This window comes from Microchirus variegatus, assembly GCF_963457635.1.
Source record: "Microchirus variegatus genome assembly, chromosome: 2".
Classification (NCBI taxonomy): Eukaryota; Metazoa; Chordata; class Actinopteri; order Pleuronectiformes; family Soleidae; genus Microchirus; species Microchirus variegatus.
The window spans coordinates 26,971,341-26,986,815 of record NC_139803.1 but is presented as its reverse complement, the minus strand read 5'-3'; the positions used below and the strand labels follow the sequence as shown (position 1 = coordinate 26,986,815).

The 15,475-nt window shown below is 38.3% G+C and overlaps 1 protein-coding gene and 1 long non-coding RNA gene across 2 annotated transcripts; both read left to right on the top strand.

Annotated features, from left to right (window-relative positions):
* Positions 1-3,850: 3,850 nt before the first annotated feature.
* On the top strand, positions 3,851-6,658 carry LOC310940907 (serine/threonine-protein kinase/endoribonuclease IRE2-like; the record flags this gene model as incomplete). The annotated part of the gene is made up of 3 exons (XM_083905959.1): positions 3,851-5,000; positions 5,092-5,264; positions 6,434-6,658. Exons 1-3 carry the CDS (start codon positions 3,950-3,952, stop codon positions 6,656-6,658), a joined length of 1,449 nt encoding a protein of 482 aa, XP_083762085.1. The 5' UTR covers positions 3,851-3,949.
* A 257-nt stretch (positions 6,659-6,915) lies between these two features.
* On the top strand, positions 6,916-7,649 carry LOC310924170. Its single transcript, XR_014592781.1, has 3 exons — positions 6,916-7,055; positions 7,149-7,249; positions 7,435-7,649. It is a non-coding gene; the product is annotated as an uncharacterized lncRNA (long non-coding RNA).
* Positions 7,650-15,475: the final 7,826 nt, after the last annotated feature.

Sequence of the window (15,475 nt, the reverse complement as noted above, 5' to 3'; positions counted from 1 at the left end):
TGTTTTTATGAATTTATAAAAATGTTTGTGTTTATGGCACAGAACACAGTGTTCTGTTAAATGTTATGTAAACACCGTATAGCTTTATATGTCTGGTTTGGTTTGAAGATGACATATGTATATAGAGTGTTATAGAACAAAGTACAAATACTTGATTTCTGTAAGTATAAAATTCAAATATCTGTACTTTATTTTTATTTCTCGCAACTTTTACTTTTACATTTTCTAAATAAATTGTGTACTTTTACTCCAGTTTCCCATAACTATATTTGTTACTCATTACTACCAAATGAAATCGGAAGAGTATTGATAATGGTCTGTATTTATGACTTGATGAGTTGCTTTATAGTTTTTTTCATTCACCCATCACACATTTTTCATACTCATTCACATGCTGCAACATGGGGTTAACTGTCTTAAGAAGTACATTTTATATCAGAAAATGACATTTGATTAACACTTGCAAACCGGATACAATGACAGGTTGTGTGCTTTTATTGTGAAGGGGTCATGATCTATTATTGCTATCGCTATATTCTCTTTAATTCGTCCGTTCTCTTATTTTCCTCTGTATTACTTTCAAAATAAAATAGCATACCTGCTGTTTAAGCTGCTTCAATGCTAAGAAGAACTGTTTATTATAAGTCGGTGTCTTCGAAAAGTGGTTTGTTTTATTTTTGCACGGGAAGTTTTCTTTGCTCGTCTCATTCCACGAGACTTGACAGCAGTGCCACGAGAAAGTGACGTCGAAGTATAAACAAACGGGGGAAGGAGGCGAGGCGACCGGCAACTGGGACACAGGCACAGAGAAGACGACGAGCTGCCGTATATTTGCGTTAGTGTGCAGTACAGTACAGCCAAAATATTTGCATTAAAAAAATTATTTTGCAGACTGCAAATCATGTTTATGTTTTGAAATCATGTTTAAGCATGTGGCGCCACCTACCGCCGTCTACCAATCATTGCAGTCAGTAGAGTCTCGGCTGCCGAGCAACCACGGGTCGCCAGTTACGTCAGAAAACGAAACCTAAAAGACCTCAGTATTTTGAATTTGAATGTAGTAACCGTTTTTGGCCACATTCTTACATATGGCACCTTTCAGGCTCCTGGTCAAATCCATTTGGTGCTGAATGAAACGGATTTACCCACCTGTGGGAAACTAAATGTGAAATGTAATCAGTTTAAAAATGAAGAGATTGATTATTATATTGATTTACACAATAGCAGCTGAAATGTATGAACAATCACCTAACATAAATTAAAATGCTGTGAAGAGAGAGCGAAACTACCTGCTGTCTACCTGCTTAGGTGTAAATCTTTTTTAATTAGTCAACTAATACTTACAAAGACATTGAAAGTTGATGAAGCTGCTTTGCTTTTAGAAACTGCTTCTATTTTTTTAAGTCCCACTCCTGAATGCTTCGCAAGAATTTGTGACATCTACTGGCGAGACTACAGATTGACAAATAAAGAACTTTGAAGCATACTGAATGTTAGATTCAAATTAGAGCTTGTGTGAATGAAATCAATTATAAATGAAAATGGAAATAACATGACTATGAAGTGTGTTTTTGTGATTAACTTTATCATTAGGGTTGTGAAACAGACCCTGCTGGAGAGAGAAGATGGAGTTGTTTTTGTCTGGCTGTGTTGTTTAATCCCCGCCTTCCTTTTTGTTATTTGACAGCCCACAAGGAACACCAAGCATTAGCCACACCCTCAGTGACGTGCATGTATGTGGGTGGGATCTGCCTGTCCCAATCATGCAAGAGTATCATTTTCCTGTAAATGGGTGGAGGAGGAAGCAGAGTCAGAAAAAAAAGTTGTCAAAGATAGTGTGGAGAGACCAGCTCGGCACTGTAAGTTAATCTCTCTGTATTTCTCCGTCGTATAGACATATTTATCAATATTAATACTTCTAGTTCTCGACAAACGGCCGGTCTTGGTCAACCTTAAGATCCTGTTTCCTTTATACATTTTTCATAGCATTCGTCCTCTTTCACAGATGGACAAATCCCTCTGTTAAGTGCTTTCAACATTTATTTGGTTTGAGTTGTTGTCGTTCCCCTTATACCAAAAACACCCACGGTTTGCCACAGAGTTGTCAGACCACCTAGTGTGAAACTGTTTGCTTCTTCAAGCACCTCCATGCTTGAAAATCCACAGAACTGCTGGGGTTTGTATTACCTGGGTCATTTTTCCAGGCCTTTTTACCCAATATAAATATTGCTGTAATATTAACTGACATCGTCCAGTACTGACATGGCACATACATTACCACACCTCCATGTAAAACTAATTTCATCCAAATAGGGCTTTTAATGAACTGATCAGAGTCATCATGCATTTAACACCTGTCAAGTTTTGACTGTGACTGTTTTCAGTTGTACCTGAGTCCATTGAATTTACATTTTTTGTAATTTATTTTTTGACTGTTATAAGTGGTCTAAAATCTTAACATCCTCAGAGATTGATACAGTATGCAAAAGTTTGGGGAACCCCGGTAAATTTTCATGATTTTCCTTTATAAATGGTTGTTTGAATAAGAAGTTAAATATATCATATATGAGACAAACACAGTGATATTTGAGAAGTGAAATAACGTTTCTATGATTTACAGAAAGTGTGCAAGAATTATTTAAACAAAATTTACGTCCGACAACATCGCTGAATGAGTAAGTTCAAAGTCTGATCAGTGAGGGTAAGGTGTGGCATTCTACATACATAGATAAGAAATAAGCCTGTATAAGCAGATAAACCATAGGCCTCAGTGTAGTTTTCAAGCTAAAGAAAGATGTGACTCACAGCTCACATCACAGTGTATGACCTTATGTGTGCACAATTTTAGCTAATGTGCAAATCTTGTTGTTAGGTGTTCAAACTTCTAAAAAAGGCATTTTGACAAAGCTTCTTAAAACACTGAACAATACAGAATATTTTTATCAGTTACATAATAATTCAGTTTCTGGTGCTCTAAGCAATTACAAACAATTAAGATCAAATAATGATCTCACAATAGCCCCTTGACTGCTAGCCCAGTGTTTAAATTGACATCATCATATTGTAATAATATTTTTTGTCTGCCCACAGGTTATCTTAAAGAGACATCATGGATTTAAGGAAACCAATACAATTAACAGAAACGCATCCCATTATAAAGTGTGTCATTGATGATGACCTCAAGAACCTCAAAAAATTGCTGAAAATTAGCGACATTAATAATCTCCTCCCATGTGCGGAAAGTCAGGATTCTATAACCCCACTCATGGCTGCTGTGGCAAATTGTAAGTTGGATATTTTCACCTGGCTTCTCAGTGTTGATGCAAACCCAAATGCTGTGTCCAAAAATGACTTTACAGCTTTGCATTATGTCTCACTATCTCAAGCGCCAGTAATATTTGCCTGCAAACTAATTGAAGCTAAAGCTGATCCAAATGTAGAGATACAGAACGCATTTGGCCAGGAAATCAAACCTTTACCACTTCAGTTTGCTATCACGCATGATAGGGAGGACATTGTGAAAGAGCTCCTCTCTGCTGGTGCACTGGTACATGCGTTTCCTGTCACTTATCCTGGACACATTCGTTGCAATGAAAAATTAGTTCAGTTGATAAACAGATTGGCATCCAGTGGAGATGAACGATATTCAAAACTCAGGAAAATTGTGGAACTGAAAATTGCTGTGCAAATGAAAACACCTCAAGAAGTGTTTGAAACTTTTGACAGTTACATGTTGTTTGAGGATCCTCAGTCTCATTTGACCATAATTGAACTGCTTTGTTGTGTAACTGGTAAAGATATGGAAAAATACCAACAGCTCAGCATCAACTGGGTGAAGAAACCTGACATTTTGAACTCCTACATCAAAGGGGCAGTGAGTCGCCTTCCAAACATTCCTGAAATATTTCTATTTGTACCAATAAAATGCTTACTTGCAGTCTTCTGCACAATGGAGGAGATAGCAACTGAACAAGCACTTGTGATGATCCCCCAACTACTGGAACAACTCGACCTCAAAGATGGACCAAATTGCAAGCCAATAGTAGACATTCAGCAACTTATATATTTGATCACACAGAAAACACAAGGCACAAATGAATGGCGTCCCAACTTTATTGAGAAGTTGTGCAACACAGTTGTTCCTTTTGTGGAGTATCAATACATCCCTGATCTTCGAGTCTACACCTATGGCATAGTTGCAAACTTGCTTTCTGTTGAGCAAGCTGTTAACATCTTCACATCAGTGGGGATCACATCAGTGCCCGAAGACATCCTGACGGCAGCAGATTTGAAAATGAACAATAAGCTGAAAGAAGCTCTCAGACGTTTAAAAAACCATTTGAGCAAGCTGAATGAAGAGAGTGAGGATGGTGCAGCTGTACCCAAATCCAGGAAGAAGAAGAAAAACAAGAAGAGGAAGGAGAAGAAGGAGAAAGACCAGCACAACAACCAAAATGTTGACGTTTGTGGTCCTTCAACTGATCCAGCAGCAGTTCCTTCTAAACCAGTGGGAACACAAGAACGGCCACAAATTAGCAAGAGGTGGAGGGACAAACTAGAGAAGCTTGTAAGCGCTGATGAAAACCAAGTGACCAGAATTGAGAGCATTATGTACATTAATGATGCAGAATTTCGCATAGCGAAGGGAAGTGATGGCACTGAAGTTTTCTTGGGGCTGAAAAGTGATGGCACTGAAGTGGCAATTAAGAGAATGTCGAAAACCAACTATCAAGTGCTGATGAATGAGAAATCACTTCTGCGACTTCAAAAGCTCTACGACAGCCCTGTTGTACGATATATCGACTTTGCAGAGGACAAGACATTTGGATATCTTTGTCTTCAACTTTGTGAATACACCCTGGAAGAATATATCAAAAATAAGGATGTCAGTCTGGATAAAGAGCGACTCGTGTATGACATTCTTGACAGTTTAGAAGCTCTTCATTGTCGAAGGCCTCAAATTCTCCACCGAGATCTCAAACCACAAAATGTTTTAATAGGTAAGAAAAGTGAGAAATATGGGATTTTGAATCACTTACTATTTGAATGAATGTTTTTCACTCAGTCATTTTACACCATTTTGTCTCACAGATGTGAATGGAAGGGCAAGATTAGCCGACTTTGGCATTAGTCGACGTTTACCCAAGGGCCAAACAACTTGCCACACACGTAGTGCAGGAACAGAAGGCTGGATGGCCACAGAGACGTTAAAGGATGAAGATGAAGATGATGATGTACGATACAAGTCGTGCACTGATATCCAGGTAAGATCGTCTGTCTTAAGCCTGTCTCACATGAGAGGATTTTCAAATCTGTCTTGATTTTTAAAATGTGGGAGACCACAGACACGATGAACTCTGTAACTGATTTTCAATGTTTTAATTATGAGAAAACAAAGGCTAGACGATCCAGTCAAGATGCAGGACTTGTCGTAACCCATTGACGCCGGCAAAGCATTGTTGCATTTCTACCATAGACGCCGGTAAAGCGTCAAATTGCTGGGGGTATAAGGGTTCCTCACGACATTGTTTTGAAATCACTTCGCACAAACATGGAGGACTTTGACAGCGGAGAGATTTCTGAAGGCAGTGATTTTGAGGAGTTTCGTCTTCGATGACTTCATCGCTGATAACTTTGAAAAGCGCTGAACAAATCGACCGGGATTTATGGTTAAGACATAATTATGTTTGAAGACGACGAGGTCGGCGATAATGATTATAAATACCACCGTAATCAATGGAGTGTTTACAACCGCGCACCAGGGGTGACAGTGGATTTACCTGCAGATGTCACAGTGCTGTAAGAACTATCACCGTCACATGTGAAGCAGACTGTTACAGTCATTACATGCTGTTCTTGTTCTTCACACTCCATCAGGACTAAATCAAGGCACTGACACAAGTTGATATTACTTTATTTTCTTACTGTTTTTTAATTGAAAATAGTTTCATTTTAAATTTTTGTATCTAAATAAACGAAATTTCTCAGGAAAGCCACAGATGTAAGCTCTCAAATACTTTTTGAATTGTGTTCCTATCTGCTACAGAGACTGAGAAATCCGTCATTTAGTCGGCATTAAAGCTCAGGTTTTAGAGGATTTTTTTTAGGCACCTTAATGGGTTAATCAAATTATTTCTGGGAGGAGATTCCAGGGATTCGGATCACTGAAAATCACATGATTTAATATGACTTCAAAATATAAACAGACACAGAGGCGGGCTGTTTGGCGTATGTTAATAGCTGGTGTGTGTGCGATGATCATATCTGTGAACCCTCACATTACAGGATAATTTGATCCAATAATCTGTTCCAATCAGCCTAAAATCTGAAGGCACCCATGATTGTCGGAAGAGGCGAATCGGGACAGAAATCTGGCCAATAATCCTCTAGTGTGGGGCAGAGAGAAATTAAATTAAACATTCAAACTTTAAAGGTTGCAGGGATGCTGATTTACTACATCCTCTCTGGAGGACGCCATCCATTTGGTGTATCCTATGAGCGAATGAACAACATTCATGAAGGAAACTACCAGTTGGACCATGTTCAAGATCTGGTTGCAAAGGATCTCATCGAGTGGATGATCAATAAAGAGCCGAACAAAAGACCGAAAGTGGAAGAATGCTTGAATCACCCCTTCTTCTGGACCAACACAAAGTAGGATGTCTGTTTTTGTGGTCAATTGAAAGAGGTTTTTAAGGTAGACCAGTGTTCAAGCTGCAGTCAGGTCAGTTAAAATACATATTAAATTAGCCAAAAGTTACCTTAAAGATGACATTGCTGACAGCAGCTTTAACAATACATGCTGTTACCTAGCATCCGGCAACAAGGTTAAAGGCAAAGTCAATATGGCCAATCACATAAAATGCATTCAAAGCTGTACATGATGTATTTTTGGTATTTTCTCAAGCTACATTTATTTTTTTAGGAAAGTGAAATACTTGAGAAAGGTTGGAAACAGGGAAGAGGTGAAATCCCGTCAAACTACGGACCAGGAATTACTTTCCTTAACTGAAGAATGGGCTGTGGGTGTATCCTACAATCAGTGGAGAGAAAAGGTGATTGCAATATGTTAATTTAATCCAGTATTTCTTTCTGTTTTATGATACTTTGTCACTAAGTACACTTGTAAATACTGTTTGTCCGTGTAGTTTCCACAAGACTTGGTCAAGAAAGCGGATGACAAGAAGAAACCCTACCCGAACAACATATTTGGATTACTTCGTTTCATTCGAAATGCCTGGGAGCACTAGTAAGTTTCTCTGCACCAAAAACAAACAAACAAAATGTTTTATTGCTTTGCAACATTTCCCAATTAAGAATTTAAAATAAAATCTGTATAGTTATGTCTGTTCCAGGATTATTTTTTTCAGACATGGATCATCATGCATGTAAACTCTGTAACTCTGTAATAGTATTTCATTTCTCTTTTTGCAGTCACCACTACACAGACAAAGTTGACCTATTGTCACTATTTCCTCATCTCTTTGGATGTATTTATAAACTCACCAAAAGACAAGGATGGCATTTCGAGTGTCCCTTGAAGGAAATGTTCACAGCAGATGTGACACGAGGTGCCACCCATGATGCAATGCCACTCTCAAACCATGAAGATGCCAATGTCACTGTTCAAGAATCTCAGCCCAGTTTCATGGAGCAAACGGCAAACGCCACCACAAACATTGTTGGAGAAGCACCAGAGTAAATGTAAGTTGTTGCTAGAAAGTAACACCTATGATAGACAGTTGTACATCAGAACTTTACAGTTTAACTGTATATATATATATATTTTTGTCTGCCCACAGGTCATCTTAAAAAGATGGATGTAATCATGGATTTAATGAAACAGATGCAACAGATGCAATTATTACTCACAGGAACACATCCCATAATAAATTGTATATTTAATGATGACCTCAAGAGCGTCAAAATATTGCTGAAAATGAGTGACATCAATAATCTCCTCCCATGCGTGCAATGTAAGGATTCTATAACCCCACTAATGGCTGCTGTTGTAATGGGCAAGTTGGATATTTTCATTTTTATTAACTTTACGACTGATCTGTGGACAGATTACACTGTATACGCGCAGCATTTTTTTTGGGTGTTGATGATGAACTATTACACAATATCCTTTCAGCATTTCACCACTTGGGTCACAGGGCAGTTCAGAGAGCTAGAGCAGCCACTTGTATTGGGTTGTTCACACACAGCTACCTACGCAGAGCACTTTACGCAGGAGTATAAATTGGGCTTTATGTACAGGTCCCTTCTGATGCTGCAGCACAGAGGGAAACGTTCTATGTTGCACAGAAACCTAAAAATGGAAGGATATTTGTCTGTATCTGTGGAGAGATTGCCACGGGTAATATGTCATGTATGAACAGAGTGTTTCTCTTCTTACTCTCTTCTTACTGAGCTCAACACACAGAGCTGTGATCCTGAAATATGAGATTCTTTGTTCATAACCTGTGGATGAAACTAAAAATAAATTAATATTTTTCCAGCGATGATACTTTAGCTTTTTAAAAAAACAAAAAAAAATAATGCTTTTCATATTGTCCTTAAATTCTGTATCTTTTAATGAATTTATAAAAATGTGATTGTGAGATGTGTGTTTATGGCAAAGAACACAGTTTTCTGTTAAATGTTATACAAACACTGTATAGATTTATATTTCTGGTTTGATATGAAGATGACATATGTATATGCAGTGTTATGGAACAAAGTACAACTACTTGGTTTCTCACATATCTGTACTTTATTCTTATTTCCTAAATAAATTGTGTACTTCTACTCCAGTACATTTTATATCAGAAAATTGCATTTGATTGATCAAATATTTGTCAAAAACATTAACTCAAACGATTAACTTATCATAATAGTCATTGATTACTGAAGTAACCTATCAATACTTGCAAACCGGATACAATGACAGACGCTGTGCTTTTATTGTGAAGGAGTCATGATCGATAATTGCTGTACTTTCTCTTTAATTCGTTCGTTCTCTTATTTTCCTCTGTATTACTTTCAAATGAAATAGCATACCTGCTGTTTAAGTTGCTTCAATGCTCAGAAGAACTGTTTATTAGAAGTCGGTTTCTTCGAAAAGTGGCGTTTGTTTTATTTTTGCACGGGAAGTTTTCTTTGCTCGTCTCATTCCGCGAGACTTGACAGCAGTGCCACGAGAAAGTGACGTCGAAGGATAAACAAACGGGGGAAAGAAGCGCGAGGCGACCGGCAACTCGGACACAGGCACAGAGAAGACGAGCTGCCGTATCTACGCGTTAGTGTGCTCAAAATGATAAAATACAACACAATGCAGTCTTCCAAGAGGAGTGAGAGTGACTGACAGGGGCTGGTCAACGAGGTGAGTGAGTGGCGAAAGCCGTTTACAGGTTACTGGCTTCATATACGAGCTGTTGAACATCAGACGGGAACTCTCCTGTGTTATGTTTAGCAAGAGACGATAGTTTATTGAGTGAGTAAGCTAGCATGCTAGCCTGTCAGGCCGATAGCATCCGGCTCTTTTAGTTCAGGCTCGTGGTCAAATCCATTTGGTGCTGAATGAAACGGATTAACCCACCTGTGGGTAACTAAATGTGAAATGTAATCCATTTCTTCCTTGTCAAAATAATAATCTCAGGAATTTGAGATCAGTTCAAGATGACTCCCAATTCCCTTTATTAGTCAGAATTTAAATTTGAAATATTTAAAATTGGTTAAATAGTCTAAAACTGATACTGGAATTATGGATGGCCATTGTTCAGTTATCGACATCTGCGATTAAACTGTGACTATCCATAATCATATTGTAGTATGAAATATGACATTTCAATTCTGACTTGTCATAATCCCTGATGTAATGTATGTAAAATCACCTAACATAAATTAAACTGCAGCGATGAGAGAGCGAAACTACCTGCTGTCTACCTGCTAAGGTGTAAATCTTTTTTTAATTAGTCAAATAATACTTACAAAGACATTGAAAGTTGATGAAGCTGCTTTGCTTGTAGAAACTTTTTTTTTTTTTTACATTGTGCTTTTTCATTGTAATTCTCAAAATGACTGACAATCAATGAATAATCACCAGGTTCAGCTCTACATGAGAGAATAACACACTCCACGCTCCTAAATGTCCCGCCAGCATTTGTGACATCTACTGGTGAGACTCCAGACTGACAAAGAACTTTTAAGCATACTGATTGTTAGTCTCAATATAGAGGTTATGAGAATTCAATCAATTCTATATGAAAAAAACATGACTGTGAAGCATATTTTTATGATTAACCTTATCATTAGGATTGTGAAACGGTATCATTTCATTGTTTTGGTGAAAACAGACCCTGCTGGAGAGAGGAGATGGAGTTGTTTTTGTCTGGCTGTGTTGTTTAATCCCCGCCTTCCTTTTTATTATTTGACAGCCCACAAGGAACACCAAGCATTAGCCACACCCTCAGTGACGTGCATGTATGTGGGTGGGATCTGCCTGTCCCAATCATGCAAGAGTATCATTTTCCTGTAAATGGGTGGAGGAGGAAGCAGAGTCAGGAAAAAAAAGTTGTCAAAGATAGTGTGGAGAGACCAGCTCGGCACTGTAAGTTAATCTCTCTGTATTTCTCCGTCGTATAGACATATTTATCAATATTAATACTTCTAGTTCTCGACAAACGGCCGGTCTTGGTCAACCTTAAGATCCTGTTTCCTTTATACATTTTTCAAAGCATTCGTCCTCTTTCACAGATGGACAAATCCTTCTGTTAAGTGCTTTCAACATTTATTTGGTTTGAGTTGTTGTCGTTGCCCTTATACCAAAAACACCCACGGTCTGCCACAGAGTTGTCAGACCACCTAGTGCGAAACTGTTTGCTTCTTCAAGCACCTCCATGCTTGAAAAATCCACAGAACTGCTGGGGTTTGTATTACCTGGGTCATTTTTCCAGGCCTTTTTACCCAATATAAATATTGCTGTAATCTTAAATGACGTTATCCAGTACTGACATGGCACATACATTACCACACCTCCATGTGAAACTCATCCAAATAGGGCTTTTAATGAACTGATCAGCGTCATCGTGCATTTAAGAAGTAACACATGTCAAGTGTTGACTGTGACTGTTTTCAGTTGTACCCGAGTCCATTGAATTTACATTTTTTGTAATTTATTTTTTGACTGTTATAAGTGGTATAAAATCTTAACATCCTCAGAGATTGATATTTTGTGTATTCACAGTCATTTAGTATGATTCTTGAGCATGATTGACATTCTGTCACTGGATGCGTGTAAAATCACGCTGTTCATGTCTGTTTACGTTCACATTCAGACAACATTGCTGAATGAGTAAGTTCAAAGTCTGATCAGTGAGGGCAAGGTGTGGCATTCTACATACATAGATAAGAAATAAGCCTGTATAAACTGATAAACCGTAGGCCTAAATGTAGTTTTCACAGTTACTCACTTAGTGACTTACAGCTCACATCAAAGTGTATGACCTTACATGTGTACTATTTTTAGCTAATGTGCAAATCTTGTTGTGTTGAGTGTTCAAACCTCTAAAGTTTAGAAGGAAAAGGCATTTTGATAAAGCTTCATAAAACACTGAAAATACAGAATATTTTCATCAGTTACATATTAATTCAGTTTCTGGTGCTGTAAGCAAATTACAATTAAGATCAAACAATAATCTAACAATAGCCCCTTGGCTGCTAGTCCAGTGTTGACATTATTGTAATAATATTTTTTTTTGTCTGCCCACAGGTCATCTTAAAAAGATGGATGGAATCATGGATTTAATGAAAGAGATGCAAGATCTGCAATTATTACTAACAGGAACACATCCCATAATAAATTGTATATTTAATGATGACCTCAAGAGTGTCCAAATATACCTGAAAATTAGTGACATTAATAATCTCCTCCCATGCGTGCAATGTAAGGATTCTATAACCCCACTCATGGCTGCTGTTGTAATTGGCAAGTTGGATATTTTCACCTGGCTTCTCAGTGTTCATGCAAACCCAAATGCTGTGTCCAAAAAAGGCTTTACAGCTTTGCATTATGTCTCACCATCTCAATCGCCAGCGATATTTGCCCGCAAACTAATTGAAGCTAACGCTGATCCAAATGTAAAGATACAGATACAGGATGCATCTGGCCAGAATCTCAACCAAATCCCGCCACTTCAGGTTGCTATCGTGCATGATAGGGAGGACATTGCGAAAGAGCTCCTCTCTGCTGGTGCACTGGTACAAGTGTTTAAAGGCACTTCTCCTGAACAAATTAATCGCAATGAAAAATAAGTTAACGTGATAAACAGATTGGCATCCGGTGGAGATGAACTATGTTCAAAACTCAGAAAAACTGTGGAAGTGCAGATTGCTGTGCCAATGAAAACACCTCAAGAAGTGTTTGAAACTTTTGACAGTTACATGTTGTATGAGGATCCTCAGACTCATTTGACCATAATTGAAATGCTTTACAATGTAACTGGTCAAGATATAGCAAAATACCAACAGCTCAGCATCAACTGGGTGACGAAACCTGAAATGTTTAACTCCTACATCAAAGGGGCAGTGAGTCGCCTTCCAAACATTCCTGAAAAAGATCTATATGTATCAATAAAATGCTTACTTGCAGTCTTCTGCACAATGGAGGAGATAGCAACTGAACAAGCACTTGTGATGATCCCCCAACTACTGGAACAACTCGACCTCAAAAATGGACTGACAATAGTAGTAGACATTCAGCAACTTATATATTTGATCACACAGAAATCACAAGGCACAAATGAATGGCCTCCCAACTTTATTGAGAAGTTGTGCAACACAGTTGTTCCTTTTGTGGAGGAACAATATCCCACTGATGTTCAAGTCTACACCTATGGCATAGTTGCAAACTTGCTTTCTGTTAAGCAAGCCGTTGATATCTTCACATCAGTGGGGATCACATCAGTGCCCGAAGACATCCTGACATCAGTAGATGTCAGGATGTCTATGAACGATAAGCTGAAAGAAGCTCTCAGACGTTTAAAAAACCATTTGAGCAAGCTGAATGAAGAGAGTGAGGATGGTGCAGCTGTACCCAAATCCAGGAAGAAGAAGAAAAACAAGAAGAGAAAGGAGAAGAAGGAGAAAGACCAGCACAACAACCAAAATGTTGACGTTTGTGGTCCTTCAACTGATCCAGCAGCAGTTCCTTCTAAACCAGTGGGAACACAAGATCGGCCACAAATTAGCAAGAGGTGGAGGGACAAACTAGAGAAGCTTGTAAGCGCTGATGAAAATCAAGTGACCAAAATTGAGAGCATTATGTACATTAATGATGCAGAATTTCGCATAGCGAAGGGAAGTGATGGCACTGAAGTTTTCTTGGGGCTGAAAAGTGATGGCACTGAAGTGGCAATTAAGAGAATGTCGAAAACCAGCTATCAAGTGCTGATGAATGAGAAATCACTTCTGCGACTTCCAAAGCTGTACGAAAGCCCTGTTGTACGATATATCGACTTTGCAGAGGACAAGACATTTGGATATCTTTGTCTTCAACTTTGTGAATACACCCTGGAAGAATATATCAAGAATAATGATGACAGTCTGGATAAAGAGCAACTCGTGTATGACATTCTTGACAGTTTAGAAGCTCTTCATTGTCGAAGGCCTCAAATTCTCCACCGAGATCTCAAACCACAAAATGTTTTAATAGGTAAGAAAAGTGAGAAATATGGGATTTTGAATCACTCACTATTTGAATGAATGTTTTTCACTCAGTCATTTTACACCATTTTGTCTCACAGATGTGAACGGAAGGGCAAGATTAGCCGACTTTGGCATTAGTCGACATTTACCCCAGGGCCAAACAACTTACCACACACGTAGTGCAGGAACAGAAGGCTGGATGGCCACAGAGACGTTAAAGGATGAAGATGAAGATGATGATGTACGATACAAGTCGTGCACTGATATCCAGGTAAGATCGTCTGTCTTAAGCCTGTCTCACATGAGAGGATTTTCAAATCTGTCTTGATTTTAAAAATGTGGGAGACCACAGACACGATGAATTCTGTAACTGATTTTCAATATTTTTTTATTATGAGAAAGCAAAGGCTAGATGATCCAGTCAAGATGCAGGACTTGTCGTTTAATTAAATTAATTCAGAGAGGAGATTCCAGGGATTTGGATCACGGAAAATCACATGATTTAATATGACTTCAGAATATAAACAGACACAGAGGCGGGCTGTTGGCTTTGTATGTTAATAGCTGGTGTGTGTGCGATGATCATATCAGTGAACCCTCACATTACAGGATAATTTGATCCAATAATCTGTTCCAATCAGCCTAAAATCTGAAGGCACCCATGATTGTCCAAAGAGGCGAATCGGGACAGAAATCTGGCCAATAATCCTCTAGTGTGGGGCAGAAAGAAATTAAATTAAACATTCAAACTTTAAAGGTTGCAGGGATGCTGATTTACTACATCCTCTCTGGAGGACGCCATCCATTTGGTGTATCCTATGAGCGAATGAACAACATTCATGAAGGAAACTACCAGTTGGACCGTGTTCAAGATCTGGTTGCAAAGGATCTCATCGAGTGGATGATCAATAAAGAGCCGAAGGAAAGACCTAAAGTGAAAGAATGCTTGAATCACCCCTTCTTCTGGACCAACACAAAGTAGGATGTCTGTTTTTGTGGTCAATTGAAAGAGGTTTTTAAGGTAGACCAGTGTTCAAGCTGCAGTCAGGTCAGTTAAAATACATATTAAATTAGCCAAAAGTTACCTTAAAGATGACATTGCTGACAGCAGCTTTAACAATACATGCTGTTACCTAGCATCCGGCAACAAGATTAAAGGCAAAGTCAATATGGCCAATCAAATAAAATGCATTCAAAGCTGTACATGATGTATTTTTGGTATTTTCTCAAGCTACATTTATTTTTTTAGGAAAGTGAAATACTTGAGAAAGGTTGGAAACAGGGAAGAGGTGAAATCCCGTCAAACTACGGACCAGGAATTACTTTCCTTAACTGAAGAATGGGCTGTGGGTGTATCCTACAATCAGTGGAGAGAAAAGGTGATTGCAATTTGTCAATTTAATCCAGTATTTCTTTCTGTTTTGTAATACTTTGTCACTAAGTACACTTGTGAATACTGTTTGTCCGTGTAGTTTCCACAAGACTTGGTCAAGAAAGCGGATGACAAGAAGAAACCCTACCTGAACAACATATTTGGATTACTTCGTTTCATTCGAAATGCCTGGGAGCACTAGTAAGTTTCTCTGCACCAAAAACAAACAAACAAAATGTTTTATTGCTTTGCAACATTTCCCAATTAAGAATTTAAAATAAAATCTGTATAGTTATGTCTGTTCCAGGATTATCTTTTTCAGACATGGATCATCATGCATGTAAACTCTGTAACTCTGTAATAGTATTTCATTTCTCTTTTTGCAGTCACCACTACACAGACAAAGTTGACCTA